The sequence below is a fragment of the Hoplias malabaricus genome, chromosome 2 (assembly GCF_029633855.1).
Source record: "Hoplias malabaricus isolate fHopMal1 chromosome 2, fHopMal1.hap1, whole genome shotgun sequence".
Taxonomy (NCBI): Eukaryota; Metazoa; Chordata; class Actinopteri; order Characiformes; family Erythrinidae; genus Hoplias; species Hoplias malabaricus.
The window spans coordinates 63,476,524-63,499,536 of NC_089801.1; the positions used below are offsets into that span (position 1 = coordinate 63,476,524).

General features: G+C 41.7%; 2 protein-coding genes and 1 long non-coding RNA gene across 3 annotated transcripts; 2 read left to right on the forward strand and 1 right to left on the reverse strand.

Moving 5' to 3' along the window:
• Positions 1-1,936: 1,936 nt before the first annotated feature.
• rab1aa (RAB1A, member RAS oncogene family a) lies at positions 1,937-10,064 on the forward strand. The gene is made up of 6 exons (XM_066660729.1): positions 1,937-2,123; positions 4,184-4,256; positions 4,356-4,451; positions 5,676-5,771; positions 6,411-6,542; positions 7,296-10,064. Exons 1-6 carry the CDS (start codon positions 2,110-2,112, stop codon positions 7,491-7,493), a joined length of 609 nt encoding a protein of 202 aa, XP_066516826.1. The 5' UTR covers positions 1,937-2,109; the 3' UTR covers positions 7,494-10,064.
• Positions 10,064-19,412, reverse strand: LOC136686768 (uncharacterized). The gene is made up of 6 exons (XR_010800379.1): positions 19,296-19,412; positions 17,959-18,161; positions 13,578-14,794; positions 13,391-13,448; positions 11,502-11,603; positions 10,064-10,669 (listed from the first exon to the last, which is right to left on the reverse strand). It is a non-coding gene; the product is annotated as an uncharacterized lncRNA (long non-coding RNA).
• On the forward strand, positions 15,161-22,634 carry sertad2a (SERTA domain containing 2a). The gene is made up of 2 exons (XM_066660728.1): positions 15,161-15,489; positions 19,322-22,634. Exon 2 carries the CDS (start codon positions 19,333-19,335, stop codon positions 20,158-20,160), a length of 828 nt encoding a protein of 275 aa, XP_066516825.1. The 5' UTR covers positions 15,161-15,489; positions 19,322-19,332; the 3' UTR covers positions 20,161-22,634.
• The last annotated feature ends 379 nt before the right edge of the window (positions 22,635-23,013 follow it).

A 23,013-nucleotide genomic window follows, 5' to 3' on the forward strand; every position in this document is an offset into this window, starting at 1 on the left:
ATTGATTCTGGTTATAATATTTGCCTGGTAAATGATAGGACAACGAAAGTTAAAGACTGTTATATCATAATCATTCTTTTTGGCCATATTTCATACTTAGTGGTGTAAATATAACAACGTTAAACCAGAATTAACTGTATTTTAATGTAAAGCTAAACAGTAGATAAAGGTTTTGCTTTCTCCGAAAAAAAGCTAAACAGACAGTAAATATTTAGACTTTGTTTTAAGTCTTTTGTGACTTTAAATGTAAAGCAGCGAATACGTGCCCTGGCCTTTCAGCTGTTGTTTATTTTATGTATGTAAATATTTATTTATTCTTCCCATAATGCACAGTCTATTAGAACGTTTGTTAATGTGATTAATGTGTAATTAATTTTCTCTTTGTAAAGGTTCAACTTCTGAATGGCTATAAAACAAAATTTAAAAATAAATAAAAAATAAATAAATAAATAAAATAAACAACCGTTAGCATGATGTCATGCGACGACCTTCAAATTAAGAGTTTGAGCCCAAAAGCCGTGAAGTGTGAAACGGTTCTGTTTCCTCTTCAGGCACTTCCTCTGTGTTTCTGTGAGTAGATGCTGGAGATGGAGAACTGGAAGAGAGTGGAAAATGAATAAAATCCCCCCGTTCCAAAGAAACTAGAACAGTTCACAGTGGCAGTGAATGGAACGAGACGTCTGAGGACTTTAATCTATATAAAACCTTATTCATGAAAGGCTATTTAATTAAATAGTTAAGAATAAAATATGTTTAAGAGCTAATGATAGTTTTGAATGAAAATTGTGGAATTGTATTTATTTGGGGCTTTTCTTGGTTATGTTTAATAAAAAAAAGCAATTCAAGGCACAGAGATAAATGATGTTGGGTAAAAGATAAATAAATCATTTACACTTTCCATAGATTCCAATAGAATAACTCCACAGATATCAAAATGACTCTGGCACTAGTCTGGTCCAAATTCTCCATTTAGATTGGCCCACTTGTAGCATGGAGCGATAGCACTTGGTCGCATGGCTCCTGCTTACCTCATGAGGGCCCTATAAAACCACATTAGGGCCACATGTGGTCCAGCACTGTCACAGCAATCACAGAAGACTCATTTGACCACACGTCACTAAACAGGTCTGGCCTACTTCTGGCAGAGATATAACCAAGCTGGCCATGGCAAACTGGATGTAAGCTGGAAGTGGCACAAGAAACTGACTTCTGGTAACAAGCTAATTGTGTTAAAAAGGGAAAAGTAATCCAAGTGCCATCAGTCCAGGGCCTGCCCTCAGTGTCCTAGGATCTCCCACAGTGAGCCATAGCTAATTCCCCATGTGGGAGTTCATCAGCACTGACATACTGTCTTTCGTGGTTGTCATATATATGTGTTCATATATTCAGGAATGTCCAGAATGGGGCTTCTGATACCAAATGCGTGACTCTGCAATGAAACAAAATTTGACAATATTAATCTCTCCACACCCCCCACACCTCACAGCTATAGGGCCCCTTTCAGAATGTTTGCAGTTGTGCCTTATTTATGGAAAAATCATGCACAGTTTTGCCAAAGCCCACCTATAAAGGTCAACGTCTGGCCACACCACTGCTCCACCGTGTGGAAAATGGGCCAGTGAACATGGGGGACATGGTCCAGAATAAATTTGCGAGAGATTTTGGAAAGTAAATGATATAAAAGCATTAGCGTTAGACATCATGACTTTTGGTTCACATGAACAGCAGTGAAAAAATTTTAATTGGACAAAAGAAATGTATCTATCTACATTCAAAGCCCCTCTGTGTAGCTCTGTTCATAGAAATTCACTGATTTGTGCGGATGAGAGTTCTCTTTTAAACTGAAGTATATTTAATTTCATTTCATTTTTTTAAGGACTCTTATGTTGAAACCCGTGTTAAAAGCCTGACTGCGGTCTGTCTGCTGTAGGATTCTTCACTATCACGGGGCCATATTTTTTCCCCCCGCGCTGAGACAGCGGAGAGGAGTGGGACTCAGACCCGGGCTCAGCTTTAAACCCTGCGCCGAACCGGACCGATACCCTCGGGTTCAGGCAAAAGGCGAACCGGTCTGCAGCAGCGGCGGCGGGGGCAGTGACGTCATCCACCATGAACCCCGAATAGTGAGTGACAGCTGGTCATTTCCCATTCCACCTTAAAATGGGCTGCAGTTCTGAGCAGTTTAAGGTAGAACGGAGCAACCCAAGTCCAAAGTCAAGTCTGTCCAAGAGCAAAAAGAGCCGAGGGACATTCTTATTCAACAGGTCTCACCTCTGGGATTAGGTTATCTGGCTAAATGAGAAATCCTGTTTGGTGGTGACCCCAAAGCTGGCGGTGCAACTCTCATTGGTGTTTTTGTTTTTACCTGTGCTGCCTTTTTCCTAACAGAAAGGTTTATAACTTTGAGACAGGTTAATAAATGTTTAAGTCTGTGCTTTATTACATTAACTCTCAGTCTGAGGAAAGTGTGCCCTGATCTGTCCATGCCATGACGATTTATATTTTTTTTTCCCCAAAGGACCACATGTATTTTGATCTGAAGTCAATGTGTTAGCGCAGGAAGAAACAACACAAAGCCCAAAAACAGAGGAGACCTACTGGGCTATATATGGTGCTTATGCCCAGACCAGACCAAACCAGCATGGTACATTAGGTTAAACTGTGTGAACAGGATGAGCTCTAAACCCAATGTTCTCCCCCCACTAGACCACACTGCACCAGGCTTTACTTTTGCTTTCAATTCTTAAGTCCTCCTGACTCTGGAGGGCAAAGAGCGGTTACCGAGGTGACCACAGATGTGGTGGGTTGCTAGGTTTCAAGTCTGCTGTAAATGCGGGTTTCAATTAGTTTTCCTTAAAGCGACACTAGGTCTTTTTGCCATAAAGTAATAGCTTCAGAATCATTGTGATGCTCCACTGAGCTGTAATAGGGAGAACAGAGCCTCTGTAGCTGCAGGCTCAGCACTGCAGAAACTGCACTACAATGAAATTATACTAATGCAACACTAGATGGTTGACACACTCCTTGGTTTCAATAATAAGAACCACAAAATTAAATATATAATATGTAAATAATTAAAAAAAGTATAGAGCACCCATAAAACTGTTAATATTACATTTGTAAATAATAAATGAAATATTAGTGAATAGTAGATAGAAGTTGGTGTGTTCTCCAGGTGTCCGCGTGGGTTTCCTCCGGGTGCTCCAGTTTCCTCCCACAGTCCAAAAAACACACGTTGGTAGGTGGATTGGCGACTCAAAAGTGTCCGTAGGTGTGAGTGTGTGTGTGTGTGTGTGTGTGTGTGTTTCTGTTGCCCTGTGAATCACTGGCGCCCCCTCCAGGGTGTATTCCCGCCTTGCGCCCAATGATTCCAGGTAGGCTCTGGACCCACCGCGACCCTGAACTGGATAAGCGCTTACAGATAATGATTGAATGAATAGTAGATTTCATACCTCATGTATCTAAAATATTCACTTTTTTTGTTTGTTTGTTTGTTTGTTTGTTTGTTTGTTTATGACCCTGTGATTGAACTTGTTCCTTTGTAGTGGTTTCTTAAAACGGAGCTCTTCAAATAGATTATTTTACTGAACTGAATTACTTTATTTTCAGCTCTAATATTCTGAGAGGATAATCTCAAAATAGTAAGCAGAATCAAAAGGTTGTGTTGGACATAAATTTATTGTATAAATAGCTTCATGCATCAGTGAAATGCCAGCATTTAAACTGCTAAAGAGTTAAACCACTTTAATTTATGTTAAAATTAGCTTTATTTCACTGGTTGCTAGGTTGAGGTTTTCAGAGGTGCTGCTGTTAGCAAGCCGTCTAGCGTTAGCTTGCCAGCTAACTTACCTTGATCCAAGGTGATCAGAATATTTAGTTTAAATATGCTAAAGACTGGTTTAAAGTTGTACTTTGTTATTAGCTGGCTAGTTTAGAACAAAAACAGATTCTGAGAGACTTTCCTGCTAAAACTCCTTGCTGAAAAATCCAGCATAAGGCCAGCTTTAGCTGGTAGCTGGTTTTAGATGGATATTTGTGCAAATTACATACACCCAGTACACAAATGTTATGTACATCCAGTAATTATCTTATGTTGTGTATTTCACACAGTTTGATGTACAACTAAAATAATTCCTTTAGTAGATAGTTCTTGTGTTTGTGATGTTTATTTTATCTTTTTCAGTGACTACCTGTTCAAACTGTTGCTGATCGGAGACTCTGGGGTTGGGAAGTCTTGCCTTCTCCTCCGTTTTGCCGTGAGTGACTTTTTCAAATTTATGAACTCTCTCTCTCTCTCTCTCACACACACACACACACACACACAATTTCTAATTTTTCATTACCTCTTTGCCCAGGACGACACATACACCGAAAGCTACATCAGCACAATCGGCGTCGACTTCAAAATCAGAACAATAGAGCTGGATGGAAAAACTATCAAGCTACAGATCGTAAGTGTTCATGGAAGTGGGAAGGTGATGTAGGTGTGGGGTGTGATGAAATTTTCAGCAATAAAGCCAAGTGGTTTTATTCCTTTTTTTTTTTTTTTTTTTTTGGATTCTCCAAAACAGTACTTTGAAAATTCAGCTGCTAAAATGCTGAGAGGCACAGCAACTCAGGATAAGCCATCAACAAAGTCAAATACAACACCAACCATGGTTATATTATAAGATACATTTGTGATCTTTTTATTACTGAAAAATCACAGGGACTCAAATAACTGGGTGCTTTTTCATGGACATGTACAGGATTGTTTTCATTTATTTGTTATATTTTTATGATTTTATCCCCTATTGTAAGACTTTTTCATATAATTACCACTGGACTGGCGCATATTCAGAAGCTACAAACAACAGGGAAAAAGACGACTACTCGCTGCATAATGTTTTTTGCCGGACCGCCTGCCAGGCCGACCTAGAAGAGACATATGCCCTTACCGACTGAGTAACTTACTGACACCTAATGTTGAAACGCGCATGCGCGAGTTATAACTGTTAATTCAGCCGTATTTCACAGAGAGAACTTAAGGTGGCACCACTACATGGTCTGTTGCTAGTTCAGCCATATTTCACGTTCCGGTTTGTGAACTAAATTCGGGCCTTTTTTCCTTGGACAAGTCTTTTTTTGGGACTTAAAATGCATGTTCAAAGGGTCGGAGAGTTGAGAGCTGAATTGGGACACACTCGGCTGCTTCAGCACTGTAGGTCCTCCACCCACCGCGGTGCAGCTCTGTGTTTTACTGGAGCCTCAAACAGAAATGTGTTGAACGTTGTTGAGGTAATATTTATCATGGTCTCTTCTTTATGTTTGTAGAATATTTCTGTGACCCAGCCTTTTGTTTTCTACTATTTATTTAACCAACGGCAAGTCATCTTCTCTGTCCCTATAACTACACGAATACATGGACACACCTAACCGTTACTGACTTTCTGATGAGTAACTTACAATTGCACAATTGAAACTGTCAGAGAAGGTTTCTGACTATGATTATGATTCAGTGACTTTGGGATGAGCTGGATTTGTGAACCAGAGTTAATTGTCCTACATAAGTTCATGGTCTCTTTTAATGTGGCTGAATACCATCAGATCCTCACAGAAATGTTTGGTCCTCTAGACTAAGCCTTGTTAAAAGAATAGTGTTAGAGTCTCAGCACATTTGTTTTGTGTTTTCTCAGTGGGACACTGCGGGTCAGGAGAGATTTCGCACCATCACATCCAGCTACTACAGAGGTGCCCATGGAATTATCGTCGTTTATGATGTCACAGACCAGGTGGGATAAATGCTCTGTTACTATGACTGCACCACTCTGTTGGTTACATTAAATTTAATTGCTAAAGTTAACAGCTGTGGTCTCTGGACCCATCCCTGTCCTTACCAGGGTAGGTTGTAGTTTCAGTCTTGTGAATTTCTACTGAAGCAGCACAGGATTTGCCCTGGAGCAGCATCTCTCAAAGTAAAAAAAACACACTCAAAGTAAGTCACCTGACAAACAGCTTTGATGGACATCATTCATTCATTCATTGAATCATGGGTCTGGAGTCCACCCGTAATCACTAGGCGTAAGTCAGGAGCTCACCCTGGAGGGGACATCACACACACACACACACACACACCTGTGGACAGTTTCACACACTCACCCTGTCACTCACACACTCGCACCTGTGGACAGTTTCACACACTCACCCTGTCACTCACACACTCGCACCTGTGGACAGTTTCACACACTCATCCAGTCACTTACACACTCACCCAGTTTTACATGTGTGTTTAGAGACAGTCAGCCAAGACCTATGTGAAATCCTGTACTAAAATGGTGTTCTGAGTGCTTCTATCATCCGATTGCAGACTCAACAGGGGGGTGCTATTCACTTTTTCGCATCAATGACACTGTGTCCTTGATTTCCTGCAGGAGACCTTTAACAATGTGAAGCAGTGGCTGCAGGAGATTGACCGCTACGCCAGCGAGAATGTCAACAAACTTCTGGTGGGGAACAAGTGTGACCTGACCACCAAGAAAGTGGTGGACTACACAACAGCAAAGGTTAGATATATAAACACAGTATGCTTACAGATTAATTAATGAAGCTGTTATTCATGTGCAACTTCACAGATTTCAGGTAATTATTGGGAAACTCAGAGCCTTTGAATACAAATGAATACTCTTTCAGATGTTTCCTGATTGATGAATCTTGAGTGATTCAGCAGTCTAAGCAGTGGCTTTTTAATCAGGAGGTGGCAGGTTGGTACCACTTGATGCCTCAGCTGGACTTTTAGGTCATCTACTCTGTGTTGTGCTTCTCCATTAGGTAAATTTGGTCGTGGTCCTGGAACCGGGTTCCTTTTTTAGCCATTGTTCTCTCGTGGTTCAGAGCGAGCCAAGCAGGGACTAAACCGTGACGTGTTAACCTTGCAGAGCGCTGATTGTCCAGAGAGTGTCGTCACGCTACTCCACGCAATACAGACGTCCAGCACAAACTGAGAATCCAACCAGGGACCAATGACTAAACAGAGTAGAGTAGGTACTCTGCAGTAAAAAAAAAAAAAAGTGTCCCCCAACCCCAATCTTTATTCACAGTGTTAGAAACACAGGCGTCTGTCTACTGATGTGACAGATCTTGGCAGTTTGCATTCTCCTTGATACATTAAACTGGCACAGTAAAATCAGGCGGAGAATTAGAAATGACTAATAATTGGGGCAAAATTCTGCAAAGAACATGGGGATCAACAAAAAGACTAGAGTTGTTTTTATTGAAGGTTAGCATATCTCTGTACTAATCCTGTCTCTCTCTGTCAGGAGTTTGCGGACTCTCTTGGAATTCCTTTCCTGGAGGCCAGCGCCAAAAACGCCACTAACGTGGAGCAGGCCTTCATGACCATGGCGGCAGAGATTAAAAAGAGGATGGGGACGGGGACCAATCCTGGCGGCGCAGAGAAATCCAACGTCAAAATCCAGAGCACCCCGGTCAAGGCCTCCAGCGGGGGGTGCTGCTGAGGCCTTACACCCACACCCAAACCAAGGAAAACAGCCCCAAAATTAATGATCCTACTTACTACCATCTGCCTGAGCAGGAGCAAAAGGAAGGGGAAAGAGGAGTGTGTGTGTGTGTGTGTGTGTGTGTGATTACCTGTTGGAGAGAATTAGAGTGAGGGTTAAAGGCGTATAATTCAAACATTGCCTGATATTGTTATTGTGCATGCACAAAGCTGCATGGCCCGACTGAAAACACCTTTTCAAGATTTGAGCTTCAGATTCAGTAAGACGTGACCTGTACGGCACCCGTGTAAATAGGTCAGAGCTTCCTCTCGATAGAGAGAAACTTTCTAAACATCTCAACTTACGTCACCATTTTGAAATGAATGGAGGAAAAGCTTACAAAGTGGTGACAAAAAGGACATGAATATTTGTCTGATCTTTTATGACTGCTACACCTTTGCATTTAGGGCAGTGTGAAGGAGAAGGGGATGAAGTTATAAAGTCCGGGTACTGTGAGGTCATAAGGGCGGGGTTCTGTGATGTCATAATGAAGTGTTTCTGTTGCTATGACTGTCTGTCTCTCTCTCTCTCTCTCTCTCTCTCTCTCTCTCTCTTTTTTTTTTTCCTGCTGTGAAGTCTTAATTCAAAAGTTTGGGTTTGTTTGTTTTGGGGGTGGGGCTGTTGAATATATAAAGAAGGCCTTCACATTCTGCCTTGTCCAAATTGTACCATTTCCTAACTCCCCAAAATATAACATGTCAGTCAGAGATTAAGCTTAAGACCCTTTAAGATGGATAAGTTATCAGGGCAAAATATTTTTGTTGTGGACCTTAATATTGGTAATAATTAGGAAGCATTGCAGATGGTTCCTAAGTGTAGAAAACCTATCTAATATCCTATAAACAGTTTCAAACCAGACCTAATAAATGTCGTCTCATTATCTTAAGCCATTTTAAATGGGTCAGGGTTAGTTTGCTAAACAATGGATTCAAGTGCAATTCTAGGGAGGTGTGATTTCTCAGTTAGTCAGAGTGAAATTAACCTAATCTCCATCTGCTTCAAAAAAAAAAACCCTTACACTCCAAGCTGTATACACATTTACAGCTTCATTTTCAGATTTGTGCTTTGCTAAATGTTTCTTCTGTAAGATATTTGGATAGACGCACCTTTACAGAACCCAGCAAATGCCTAGTGACTCCTTTTGTTCTAATTTTGAGTTAAATTCTTCTGTTTTTCCACAGTTCAGAGATGTGCATTGAGATGACTGACTCTCACAGACCAGACGTTGGTCTTAGACCAACGAAGCCCATTCAGATCAGGTTGAAAACTTGGAGACCTCCTTTAAGTCTAAGAGGTAGGGACTATTCAGTGAGGGCTGGGGTATCATCTTGAACCCAATTCTGTTGACAGTGTTTAGTTGTCCACATTTTCACACATCACTGCACCAGATGTGGTAAACTGATTTATGTAAAATCAAGCTGTTTCATCTGTAGTTTATGGTCAGTTTCCATAATCAATAAGGTCTGTATATGCCCCTGTGCTGGGTGGGGGTGGGGGGGGGTCAACATTTCTGAACTAATTGCTGCTTTCTAATAGATTAGAGCAGATGGAGACCAGGTTAAAGATCACCATGCCCTAAAAAAAAAAGTGATGTTGGAGGGACCTCAAATTTGAGTTGGAAATGCTTCCTTTGAGTTAAGCCTCTCTCCATTGGAGCCATTGCTCTGTAAACATGCCTCAGAACTCCCAACTAGTCCTTTAAGATACATCAGCCTTTTTTCTGGTGAGTTAATTATGCGAGCACACGGCTGTTTCTTCACAGACCTGCCTTACATACTGTACTTCATTCATGTTTCATTCATCCTTTTCCCAGAGTTTGGAGTTTGTATTAGTCAATAAACCTTTAAAGGTACGCTATAGTCTTCCTTAGTGTGCCTTTAATGTACAACTTTAATGAAGGCATCCCTTGGTTTATTTTCTTCTGACAGTTTGGCATGCTTTCCCTGAAGCAGAGAAACAGGATGCAGGTGATTGTTTATCACAAGAGTGATGTATAAATAAAAGAATAAAGGAAAGATTTCTCAGTTTAGCCAGATAACTGTGACTTCTCCCACTTTTCTAAAAGTGGACACATTTCTGTGGTCTTAATATAAAAATCTGTTTTGGTCAAAATAACACAAGGATCAAACCCAAGCTCCAGTTCCTTTAAATGATAAGGAGCTACATACAGCTCAACCCCGAGTGCGCAGCAGCATTAAGCGATGCACACAGAGGCTGTTGTTTTCAGTGTTTTGTTTCAGGTAATCCTTGTCTGTGGTCTCGTTTTGTTACTTTTATCCTCACGTAAACACAAATCCAGCGCTGTGATTGGACAAACACAGACAAGGGGGCGGGGCAATTCTATAGTCTGCACTTGACATCAGATGCAGAGCAGAATCAGAACCTCCTGTTTTATTCCATGTTTTCAGATTAAGGTAGCTCACAGTAGACTTGATGGGTTGGTGGGCTCCAGATTTCCATATTATTGTACTGAACAAGAGAATACTTAACAAAATGTCCCCTTTTAAACACAAAGATTTAACGAATACAAGGAGAGGAGCAGGATGTTCCTCCTGGAGGATTCACTCTGGCTCTTAGGTCCCAGGCTACCTGGCAAATCTTGAGTTGAGGATCTCCCCCTGGTCTGGAGGAGGTGGCGGGGGCAGGGGCTGTTTCTGGTAGGATGAACTGAGGTGCAGTTGCTAAACTGAAATAAACTCACTTCTGTTTTTTATTTTCTCTTTTTCCTTGTATTGGGCAACGTTCTGCTTATATACTGGAAAAGTTTAATAAAAATGGATTTAACTGGACGGTGGTCATGTGGTTAACGTGCAGTTGGAGGACCACAGAGGAACTTTTTCAGGAACCAAAGTGAAGGTTTATGGGTTGTCCTTATCATCATGAGGTGCTCTGTTTCATCTCGCCGATACCACCGACATCTGAGACGAACGCAAGACAGCATGTTAGTCCATGGTAGTGTAGAATGTCCGCCATCTTGCCTTCATCTCATGGCGGACTGGGCCTGGGCTTGCCAACAATTAGGAGGAGGCCTCGAGGTAGACCCATAGACAGCGGGAGCTATTATACGTCCCAACTCATCTGGGAACAGCTCAGGATACCCCAGGAGGAGCTGGTCAAAGCTGTGGGGGAGTTGCCTGACAAAGGAAAAAAAGTGATTCAAATTAATAACAAAGCAAAGCTACAATTTGTTTGTTGAATTTTGATGAATATCGATAATAAAGTTGTGGATGGTATTGGATAGTTAAATAAGTAATTCCCATCCTCCCTGGTTTCCTGTTGAACAGAGACGTTCATTGTGCCATGAGATCTGCATTGGGGCAATTTGCATGAATGACCACTAGGGGTCACTATTATCGCATTGATTATAAACACAGACTACATCCCCAAATCCTTCAGAGAATTAAAGAGGAAATATTCGGAAAGAGTCATATGTTCAGTGCTTGTGGACAGTAATAAGTTTATCTGGAGCCCACCAACCCATGCACTGTGAAACAAGACCACCCAGCAGTTCTGATTCTGCTCCACTTCTGAAATAAAATGCAGAGATTTTAGAATTGCCCTGCCCCCTCATCTGAGTCTGTCCAATCACAGCAATGGACCTGTGTTTATGTGAGAGCGCAAAGACAAGTTTAAACACAGCAAAACCACAACGCACTGAGAAATAAGAGCACTGAGCGAAAATGACTAAAAACCAGAGCTTCTGCTCCTCGCTCGGTTCAGTTCAGTTCCCCACCTGGGTAACCACACCACACGGCACCAGTATGAGTCCTTGGGCAAGACTCCTAACACTGCAGGCGCCCAGTGCTGTAACGTGATTTTAAATGTAAACATTAGTGTCCTACTCCCTCCCTTCTCTAGGGTTAGCATGCTAACATTCCCACAAAGAGACAGGTGCTGGGTGTGAGGCCTCAAGAAGGTCAGGGTCAACAACAATGCCGCAGTGCGGCTGCGTGTCTGCACACTTACAAACGCGTGGCTCCATTTGTTCTCGGTCGCTGAGTAACAAAAGGACAGGGGTCATCGACGACAGCTGTTTGAGGGGAGTCTGGAGAGTGGGGTCTGCTCCAACTGGGGGGCAAAAGTGAAGAGCGAGGGAGAGGTGGAGGGATGGAGTGAGAGATATGGAGATGATGGGGGATGGGGGTGTGAACAAAAGAGAGTCAAAAAATCAGAGAGAGCCACAGTCAAGGGCAGGATTTCCTTAGACACATGAAGTTTAGAGAAGATACACAGATTATATATATTTCTGGTTCCCAGTCTAGCAGTAACACTGAGAGGTTTAAAAACTCCAGCAGTACAGCTGTGTTTGATCCACTCTTACCAGCACAACACACACTAATGTTGCTTTTTCACTGCATGGTACCTACTCTACTCCACTCTGTACAAACCTACTCTCTGTTTGGTCCTGGTAGCTCTTCCACTAGCACAGTTCCTCCCCGAAATGTAGGCAATGCCATCGCAAAACCCTGTCTCTAACAGTAATAACAGGCTTTAGGAATCACAACAACGGTGGTAGTAACATTAAGCGTTGTTTACTCATGGTATATTGGCGTGTTGTTGTTGTTTGGGTCTGAACGTAGTTTGGGTCATCAGCTCAGACAGATCAGTAGAGTTTGTTTCTTCCTTGTTGCAGCGTCCAGCTCTCGCTGGATTCTTTCATCAACCACCGATCCAAGGAGCGTTTGAACCTCTTCAAAAGATAAAGATTACGGTGTAATTTTACGAGCTGCCATCATTGAGTTGGATAAAAACAAATGTGATCTCTGCTGCAGCTGGAGATTGCAAACAGAGCAGATGAAGACCACTGCAGTGTGACCTCAGTGTTTAATCCACACACGAATCTGTAGACACCTGCTCATTCAGCGTTCTTCTGAAATCAAGGGTATGAATGAGCAGTCTGCATCCCTTCACTGCAGTGAAAAATTATACTCTTCAGGGGAGGATTTATACTAAATATTAAATATTTCTGTGAAGATTTGGTGGCATTTGCTTACATCAACATCACTGAGGACAGAATTGGTGTTGGGCGATTGGTTATGGATCACTAACACCACACAACTCACCACAGTGGTACACTCTTAAAAATAAAGCTGCTAAAAAGGTTCTTTGAGCAATGCCATAGAAAAACACTTTTGGTTCCACGAGGAACCAGGATGTTAAAGAGAAGTGTGAGTATGTAACCTTTTACATTTTTAAAAAACTTCACTTGATGTAAAGGGTCGTTACCAATTTAAGCTTTTTTCATTCAGTCATTCATTCATTGTCTGTAACCCTTATCCAGTTCAGGGTCGCGGTGGGTCCGGAGCCTACCCCGAATCACTGGGCGCAAGGCAGGAAAACACCCTGGAGGGGGCGCCAATCCTTCACAGGGTGACACACACTCACACATTCACTCTCACCTACGGACACTTTTGAGTCACTAATCCACCTACCAACGTGTGTTTTTGGACCCTGGGAGGAAACAATTTTTTACAAGAAAGTGGGGGCTCCCTTGTAAACCTTGCATGGCTGTAAAGGTGTCTACAAACATTTGAAGATGGTACTCAGCTCTGCTACATATGCACAGACATGTGCCTATTTGATCATCTGTAGTAGCGCTGTGTGTGTACCAGGAATATATCACACTGCGGGGACCAAAACCTGTTTACACACTCACATTGTGGGGACTTGTCTTCTTTGTGGGGACCACCAGATGCTCCCCACCTTGTAAATCATTGCATTTGAAGGTGAAGACTCGTTTTGGGTTAGATTCAGGTTTATGGCCTCCCCGCAATTCACAGATATAAGGTTGTCTGTAGGTGTTGGTGTGGGTGTGTGTCTGTGTGTAAGTAATGCAGGTGTTAAACAGGTCAGACCTGCTCAAGTAGGCAGATTCCGGGTCATGGTGTCCGTAACCATGGCAACCAAACAAACCTATAAAAAATAAACTAATTAGTATAAAAAATATAGACAGGCATCATATCAAACACAACCACGTCTTATTTATACAGAGACGGGGCTGTGCAAAACTCGGAGATCACCCTCCATTTACTGAACACTCACCTTTACCTGAAGTCCAGCTCCATTCTGATTGGCTGGACTGTTTGCCACGCCTCCACTGTTCAGTCCTAGAAGTTGGTTGTGTTTTCTGCTTATTTCAACTCCAACAGATTCGTTCTTTGATTTATAAATGCTCTTCTTTAGTGTCTGTTTCCTTGACTCAATCTGGGGTTATTCTTTCCGGCTCCATTCAGACCCGCAGTGCTAAACTGTTCTCTTAGTGCAAGGAAGTGTGGACGCAGGGAGGGCAGGATGCCCCTCCCTCTTCCCTCATGACAAGCGCTGTGGTAGCCAGTGCAGGCATCTGTTGGCTTGCATAGTAGATCTGGAGAGATAGTGTTCTCCTCCAAGCGTGTTGAGGTATGTAGTGGCATTGTGTCAGCAGCAGTTCACCGGCCTGTGATTAGGGGAGTCAGGCTAACGGTGGGGTCATTACTGAGGAGGAGCTACAGTATACTCCAATATAAACAAAGTCTCAGAAAACTGAGTAAACACATAAACAAACAGTAAACACAGGCTCTGTTTAGGAATTCTGCTGAGATTAGTCACTCTGGGGGATGTTCTCACTCCTTCTTTTTTTCATTCTCTGTTCATTCTGCCATCTGGAGCATATGATGTCATGCCTAGAGTGGAGGAGAGAGACATAAAGTGGGTGAGAGTGAGAGACAGAGGGAAATGCTGTAGGACAGATGACCAGGCTGAATGTAGGAGAGTGTGTCACTGTGTGAAAAATGTTTTTGGCCTGAACATGCTACACACAGAGCTCTCCTTAAGGTGAAACTGTTTATTCTGCTCTACTATGAACTCTGTATGGAAGTGGATGTGACACTGAGGGGTTTAAAAACTCCAGCAGCTACTGTTGTGTCCGATCCACTCGTACCAGCACAAGAATAACAAACAGACCACCACCACGTCAGTGTCACTGCAGCGCTGAGAATGATCCACTACCAAAATCACCAAAAGGAGGTCCTGACCTTTGAAGAACAGATGAGAATGAGGCTTTTCAAAAAGTATGCAGAGCAACCGATGGACTACAGTCTGTAATTGTAGAACTGTTCTCCTGCATGGTGAGCGGAGCTGAGAGAATGGAAGACAGTAGAACCCAGTCGATTTAATGTTTTGTCTTGTGTGTGTGTGCACATACTGTAAATCCAGGCACTGAAGCATTAAAGCTCTTAATGATCCTGAACAGAAACACCGCCGCTGTGGGGACGTCATTCCTGAAATAGACGGAATAGTTGTTGAGTATTTGTGGCTTCTGTCTTCTGTCAGAGCATCACACTGATCCACCCAAAGACAGAGAGAGAGAGAGTATAAGGAAGAGTAGACAGTAAACACAAGTAAAGAGAGTAGTAATGTAGTTAGAGGGAGGGATAAAGAAGGGAGTGAGACAGTGACAGAAGACAGAAAGTGATGGAGAGAGACAGAGCGAGTTTGAATTATTAATTATCTTTACTGGTTACTATTGCAAATGAATTATTAATTAGTATTTATATTATTATTGTTATTATTATGTATTTTGTTTTATTTAATGCTTTGGCAGTATTTTTCTCCAATAAAGCTACATTGAATCTTGAGAGAGAGAGAGAGAGAGACAGACAGGTCTGGAGGCTGTGAGACAGTTCTGAGAGTGTGGGTGTATCTGTTAGTGTGTGAGTAGCTGAGTGTTTGTGTGAGTCATGAGTCGTGAGTAATGTCTCCGATGTGACGTCACACCCACGGACTGAAGGAACTGAGCGAGCAAATGTGTACGAGACTTCACACACACACACACGGAGAGAGTGTGAGAGGGATTGAGAGAGAGAGAGAGAGAGAGGAGAAAGAGACGGAGAAACGGAGGAGACAGAGTCCGATCACTCCATCATTTAGAGGGAAGAGAGTCACTCCGATGACCGGTTTAAAGAGACCTCCTGAGGTGAGTCCGAGTCTCTGCTCTGGAGGAAAGTCCTGAGTAGAGACTGTACATGACACTGGAATCCACATTAAATAACGCAGGACATACAGTGGGAGATGTAGATAGATATACAGAAAGAGATGTGGATTTTGTTTCTGTGAGAGAAGAAGAAAAAAACAAATAGAAAAAAGAAACTTAGAGAGACCTAGAAAAAGGGAGAAAGAGAAACAGAAAAGAGGCGAAAAGTTTAGAGAGAGTGGGAGTGTGCCAAGAAGAAGTGGACAGAGTTACAGACAGACCGGAGAGGAGGGGAAATGCTGCCCCATTTAAGGAGACTGAATTGTAGACGTGAAAGATTTCTTTCTTTCTTTAAACAGGAGCCGAGTCGCTTCTGTATTCCTGTGAGCTCATTATTCCCAGCGCCACCTGCTGGCAGCGCTTAAAACCGCAGCACAGTGCCATTGGGTTTGAAAGGTCCCATATACCACACTTCTCACCACTACACTCTCCGGGTCCTGCCCTTTTGATTGCGTCCAACCTTCATCACTTTACCGCGCACTGCTGTAGGGAGCAGTGTTAGTGAAGGTGCATTGTAGATGTTTGGTGTCCGTTAAGTGACATCGCATGTACATTACTTAATATTGTGGTGCATTTAAGGTCTTCTGAGTCTGCTAATGAATATCATGGTTATATCTCAGTGTGCTTTCTTGCTGGATGTCATCTTTCACCGCCTGAGTTGTGTTCTAATGTTCAGCAAAACAAATAGAGAACTGTTAAAGTACCTGTATGTTGTTCTTAAGCTGCTTTGAAGGTAACATTCATAATTGTAATCAAAAACAGTTTTTATAAAATTCAGAAGATATTTTACCACCATCTGCTGCTTTCCAGTTTGCATATTGGAAACCAGTTTAATGTGTTTACAAATTCAGGGGCACGCTAACTGCGCAGTGTCTGTTGGGAGAGTTTAGCAACATCCAGACTTTCATTTTCCTGTAAACCATAGTGTTGTTTCACTTTAACATCCTGAGGGCATCCGTCTCCAGAAGCTAAGCTTAGCGTTTAGCCGTAATGAACTTTGTTTTAGGAAAAACGTTTGAAATAGGGATGTGAGTATGGTGCTTGAAAATACATTGTCATAGAAACAACTACATACCTTTATCAAAATATGTAAATATCTTAAAGAACTGGAAATATCTCCAGAGGCTTTAATTATCTGTAATTTAATACATACTCAATACTGTTGAGTATTTTTGGTACTACTTGTTGCTAAGATAGCAGTAGATACTGGAACATTGCTCTGAGGATTTGATGGAGAGAGAGAGAGAGAGAGAGAGAGAGAGAGAGAGAGAGATACTAATACTAAATAAACATTAGTGAGGTCAGGTTCTGACATTGTGTGATTAATTCTGAATTATACTGAATCATTTGTAATCATTTCTGAATCGTATACCAAAACAGTTAAGAGTAGTTAGTAGCAGAGAATCATCAGGAGTTACTCAAGGAATTATTATAAATACTGAATCACAACGCTGAATCGTTCATAGTAGAAAATAATCAGTAGTTACTGAACAAATGATAATAAATATTGAATCATTTATAGTTGTACCTTAATCATTCATTGTAGCTACTGAATCAGTTATAGTAGTTACTTAGTTGTTTGTTAGGGATACTGAATCATTTGTAGTAGAACTATCAATATATAGTATATACTATATAGTATAGTAATGAACTATGAGTATATATTCCTAATAATGAATCATATTTATGGAGACTGAATCATTTACAATAGATATAGAAACAGTTTCAATCATTTATATTAGATACTGTATCCTTTATAATAGAACAAATCAGTAGTTACTGAACAATTTATAATAAATATTAAATCAAATATAGCAACTGAATCGTTATCACATCTACTGAAAAAGTTGTAGTAGAAATTAATTTATATAAGAATCATTTATGGTAGATACAGAATCATATGTAGTAGTTACTGAATCACTTACACCATTTACATTTACAGTAGACACCAAAACAGTTAGAGTAGATACTGAACTATTTATCGTAGGACAAAAATCAGTAGTTGCTCAGTAGAAATTTATTTTATTTATTATGGATCCGGAATGATTTGTAGTATGTACTGAATCATGTGATACTTATAGCAGTTTCTGAATGATGTCTAGTAGCTATGGAATAAAGTCTAAATGAATAAAGAATCGTTTCGAGTTGGCACTGAATCCTTTGTAGTAGACAGAGGATCAGACAGTTGTTGTGGTGCTGTTGTGTTGTGTTTGTGTAATCTGTGGGTCCTGTGATGGTGTGTCACTCCATCTGAATTGTGTAGACACGGGTTTCATTCTGAACGGTGCTGACAACTGTGCAGAAAGCGCCTGACTTCCTGGAAGAGCTGCTTTATGTGAACTGAGGAAATTACAGGAAACAGAGAGAGACAGAGACAGTGACAGTGTGTTGTCAGTAGAGACAGCACTGCACCTCTATGTGGAGTGGGTACGTGGTCCCGGTCAGGGAGCAGTGGTGTGGTTCAGGAGTTCTGAAGGTCTACATTGTGTGAGGACCACAGCCAGGAGTCTGGAGAGCTGCTCGTCCAGCGGTTCTTCTGAGAATCGGAAGACTTACAAGGACTGGGTTCCCTCATTGCTGCAGTCACAGGCTCAGTTCTAGATGCTGGAACATTGCTGTGAGGATTTGATGGGCACAAGAGCATTAGTGAGGTCAGGTTCTGATGTTGGGTGATTAGCTCTGGATCACCATTCCAACTCATCCTAAAGGTACGGGATGGTGCTCTGTTACTCCAGGGAACACTGCTCCATGGTCCACAGCCCAGTGCTGGGGTGGGTTTGGTGGGGATATATACACACTTAATCTTATGAACATCTGCTCTAGAGCATCCCATTTAATATTTTCCACTATAAAATCACTACATTAACATGTGTATATCTTCATTTTAACCTGCTGCAAAGTTACTTTATACAGACGCACACTTTTTTGGTACCACTTTAGAATAAGACTGTACTCATAAAGGTTTATAAATAATTTACAGTCTGGTTATTAATGGCTATTAATTAGGTTGTAAACACATTCAAATAATTAATAATAATGTATAACACAGATTCAAAGTGTAACAGAGATCCTGTAGTTTGCCAAATAATGAACCCACAGCCGTGTACAATGTTATCAGATCTCAGATCTTTACCTCGAAGTTCTCACTAAGTTCTCTGAACAAGTTTAGCCAAAAAATGTGGTCACTGTCAAATTTTCTATCTATGTGTTAATAACGATTATTAATGACATTTAAGGTGTTTACAATCCAATTAATGACCATGTACTAACCTGTTTCTGTTTCAACCTGTTCTTTGCTGTCCAGTGAAAAACATGTATCTCCAAAATAGACACTTTACAGGAGAAGGGAAATACCTTCTAAATTTTCAGTGGAAGTCATTGTAACACGTTTAGAGTGTTTCTACTGGTTCGTTCATCATGGAGTTTTCACACATTGTGAACGACAGTGGCTGTGTTCAAATGATGTAGTTAACTAAACAACCACAAACAGGGAGATACATGTTTCTATTGGACAGTGACGATTTATAAACTTTAGAAGTGTACTCTTATTTTAAAGTGGTACCTGTTTATAATAAGTGACTCTGTACTTCTCCTCACCTGCACACTCTTTGATTGCTGCTCATTAGTTTGTGTACTATTAATACTTTAGTACTTATTTTATATTTAATTTCACTTTTACTTTTTCTGTGTACACATGCACCAAAAGAAATTGTACAACAGACAAACTCTAAAACACTTCTTGTTCTCACCTTACTCTTCTGTCTCTCTCCGTCAGATATCTGCCCCATGTCGTGTCCGCTAGGTCTGAAGAGAAAGCTCCAGGTGGAGGACGAGGATGACGAAGTTGAGAAGCAGCCCAAAGTGGCAGCACTGTCGGACGCTCAGTATTCCCTCCAGAGGGAAACGGTGCTGCACCTGTCTCTGCAGAAGCTCTGCACTCAGGTGCAGACGGCCCTGGTGAGGAGGGTGCTCATCACCAACACACTGAGGCTCATCCAGCAGGGGCCGCTCGTCTCCGCCCAAACACAGAGGGGGATTGGGGCTGACGCCGAGGGCAGTTTGACCCCAGCCTGGGCTCTGGAGCAGGATGGGGAGCTGTTGTTTTCTTTGCACTCGTCCGTACCCGCCCCTTCGTCCTCGTCTGCTGAGGGACCATCAGCAAAGGACGGTTTCTCCACAGCTTTGGCAGAGATCGAGGACTTGTGTCCCAGTCTGTTAACATCAGACAATTCCACCTGTTCATCTGTAACTACAGCTTCATTCACCCCTCAGACGAACCCTCAGGGCTCTCCCACCCAAACCCACATACTCGGCGTCCCAGCTTCTGAAGCGTTAGACAAGGAGACTGCACTTAGTTCCGGAGTTTTTGACTCCTCCGGCTCAATCAGTCTCCCCGAACTGTCCCTGGACGACTTTCTGTTCTCAGACATTGACAATTTCTTGTGTGAACTGAACCCCTGCGGCCCAAACCCGGGCCTAGCCCAGGGCTCATCCTCGTCCTCAAAGGTGGTTTCCATGGTGACGGATGACCTCCTGAGGAGCCTGACCAACCAGCCGTTCAAGACGGACCTGAACGAGCTGGACCACATCATGGAGGTGCTGGTCGGATCATGAAGGAGAGCCGCAAGAACTCAGCTACTGAATGTAGACTTTTAAATCCTTAAATTCAAATGTAATCACCCACCCAGCACTTCTCCAAGGCCCCGTCCACAATGATTTTCCTCTCTGCGTTTTTGAAAATATCCCCGTCTAGACGAATAGGAAAACAGCTGCATTATCTATGCCGGTCCAGTAGGGGGCCGTCGTACCTCTTAAAAAGAGGCTTCAAAACAACACGATGTATGAGAAAAACACAGAGGGGTTAATCCCAAATCACTCTACACTCCCTATGTAGTGCACTACCCCAGTCATAAAACTACTGAATCTAGATCTTAACAGTGCATTAAATATTTGTAATACAGAATAATTAATATTTATTTACATGTTGGAGTCTGAAATCTAGAGCTAGCTGCATGTACTTTGTAGTTTAATGACGTATGTACTTCACTATAAAGGGAGTGAGGAGGTATTTGGAGACACACTGTGTCTCTTTGTGTCAGCTTTTCCGAAAACCTCAGATTACCTTCGTCCACACGACAGTGTTTTCAAAAGTCTCCAACTTGGAGGGCGTTTTAAAAAACCTTTTCTGTGACTCAAAAAAGCCGTTTTCGTGTGGACGGGAGGCCAAAAAGCAGACCAAAAGCTTCAGTTTTTTAAAAATAAACAGATGTCTGTGGGCGGGGCCTAGGTTTGCCGTAGCGGCAAGGCTGATGTAGCTAAGGAACGGGCCTTGTTCACTGCAGGGTTTTTATGGTTCTGAGCATGTTACCGTTCCAGCAGCGTTTCCATGTGGAATATTTTCAGTTCTGTAAATTAGGTACATGTCCCAGTCACTCTGAAGTAGTTTAAAAAATGTTACAGTATCTTACAGTATCTGTGAAATGAAGCACTGCGTTGCATGCTCTTGTGGAGCGGTTGTTAAACGCGAGTGTGTGTGTGAGCAAGTTAAAAGCTCGTTCAGTGAGGTGTTTTGCATTACCTGCACCACTCTCACAGAAAAGCTGCACATTGTTACTCTCCAATGAAACATATGTATCTCTGAAGTAGTAACTTTAGAGGAGAAGAAGAAAGAATCCTGCTAAATCTTCAATGTCTTCAGTAATTTTGGAGCATTTCCATTGGTCCCTTCATGACATTTTCACACCGTGTGAAGGACTGCAGCTTTGTTCAAATGACGTAGTAAACTAAACATCCACAAACATGGAGATACATATTTTTCTTTGGACAGCGACACTATCCTCACTGTCTGGGGGAGTAAAAACAACTTGTATCTCTTATTGGTAAATTTACACCAGAAAGGAAAACGTTGTTAGCCCTGTAAGGATGATTAAAAGAACACAGCCTTATTTCAAAGTGATTTTGAAGCATTTCTGTTGTCATCTCATTTTACATATTTTAAAGGAGCACTAGGTAAGATTTGGTATTTTTCTCCTGGGCTCCCCCTACAGTTGCAGAATATAATTAACTTTACAGCAGTGTTCTGAAATCAAAGGGGTGGGGGCATTTACCTGTCCTCCTACAAAATCCATTACATAGTCCAGTTTCTGCAGTGTTGAGCCCTGAGTAGCAACTGTACCCTGTACTTTTTTAGTTGTAATTTTAAGGTCAAATAATACCTAGGGTTGCTTTAAAGAATAGAAACAACCAACAAGGAGACACAAGGTTTTGTTCCAACTGTGGAGATCTCATGTGAGGTGCTTAAAAACCACAAGATCACAAGTGAACATGTGTAACATGATGTGAAGAGTGTGGTCATGTTTTTCCCCCCTAAGTGTGAGACTATGTGATTAACCCCATGTGAAACTCCCACTGGGGGATTCGGCGAGGGCAGTATGTTGTGATTCTGAGAGTTAAAGTAAACTGTTCTGTTACATGAAAACATGCTGGGTGGGGTGGGAGTGGGGTGGCTTTTTTAGTTGCTTAGGTGTTTTTTTTTGTTTGTTTGTTTGTTTTAAACAGTCTGAAAACTGCAGTTAGCTGTTACTGCTGTTGACAAATAAGTGCAGCTCACTATTTATTTACATGTGCATATATATTTATTTTATATATATGACAGCACAGGATGGTGTGGTTTAAGACAGGGATGTAATATATTACAGATATTCCTCATCAGAATAAATTATGCTTTATTTTAAACTGTTTTTACTCTTTTATAGAAATATCAGTTTATTTTGTTACTGAAATGTCAAGTTGAAATAATAATAAAAAAAAAAATTATAAAAATAACATGTAGCTCCATGACTCCATGACTTTCCACACTCCAGCATGTGTTTGTTCTCTGTAGTTTCCCAGAAAGCTTGTAGCTGTGGACCAGATGTCTGCCCAATGTCTGTTCTTCAAACTGCATGGGAACTGAAAGTGGCCTGTCATATTAAAAATGCTCTTTTAGCCACCGGTCACAAATCACACTTCTAGCATGGATATAGCTGTGCAGGCTCTGGGCAAACTGGACGTAAGCCAATGTCTTAAATTCCCGTCTCTAACGGGAACTGTGGGCTTTGAAAACCACAACGGTGGCGGTAACGTTAGTGTATTCATGTGTTGTTTTTGTTTTTTTTCCACTAACCACAGCTCTTCTCACAGATGAGTAGTTTTCCTTGTTGCAGCATCTGGCTCTTGGTGAAGTTTTTCCATCAGCCACCGATCCAAGGAAGGTTTGAACCTCCAGCCATATGTAATGCTGCCATATTATTAGTATAATATTACAACCTCCTGTTCTGTGAGTCGGATCAAAACAAATGTGATCACTACTGTAGAACATGCAGAAGGGTCGAGTGGGGTCCTTGCAGTGGAAAAGCACCATTACATGTGGAAAGTTGGTTGTAAAAAAATGGGTCGGACATGGGCCAGAATTATTTCGTTTACTCG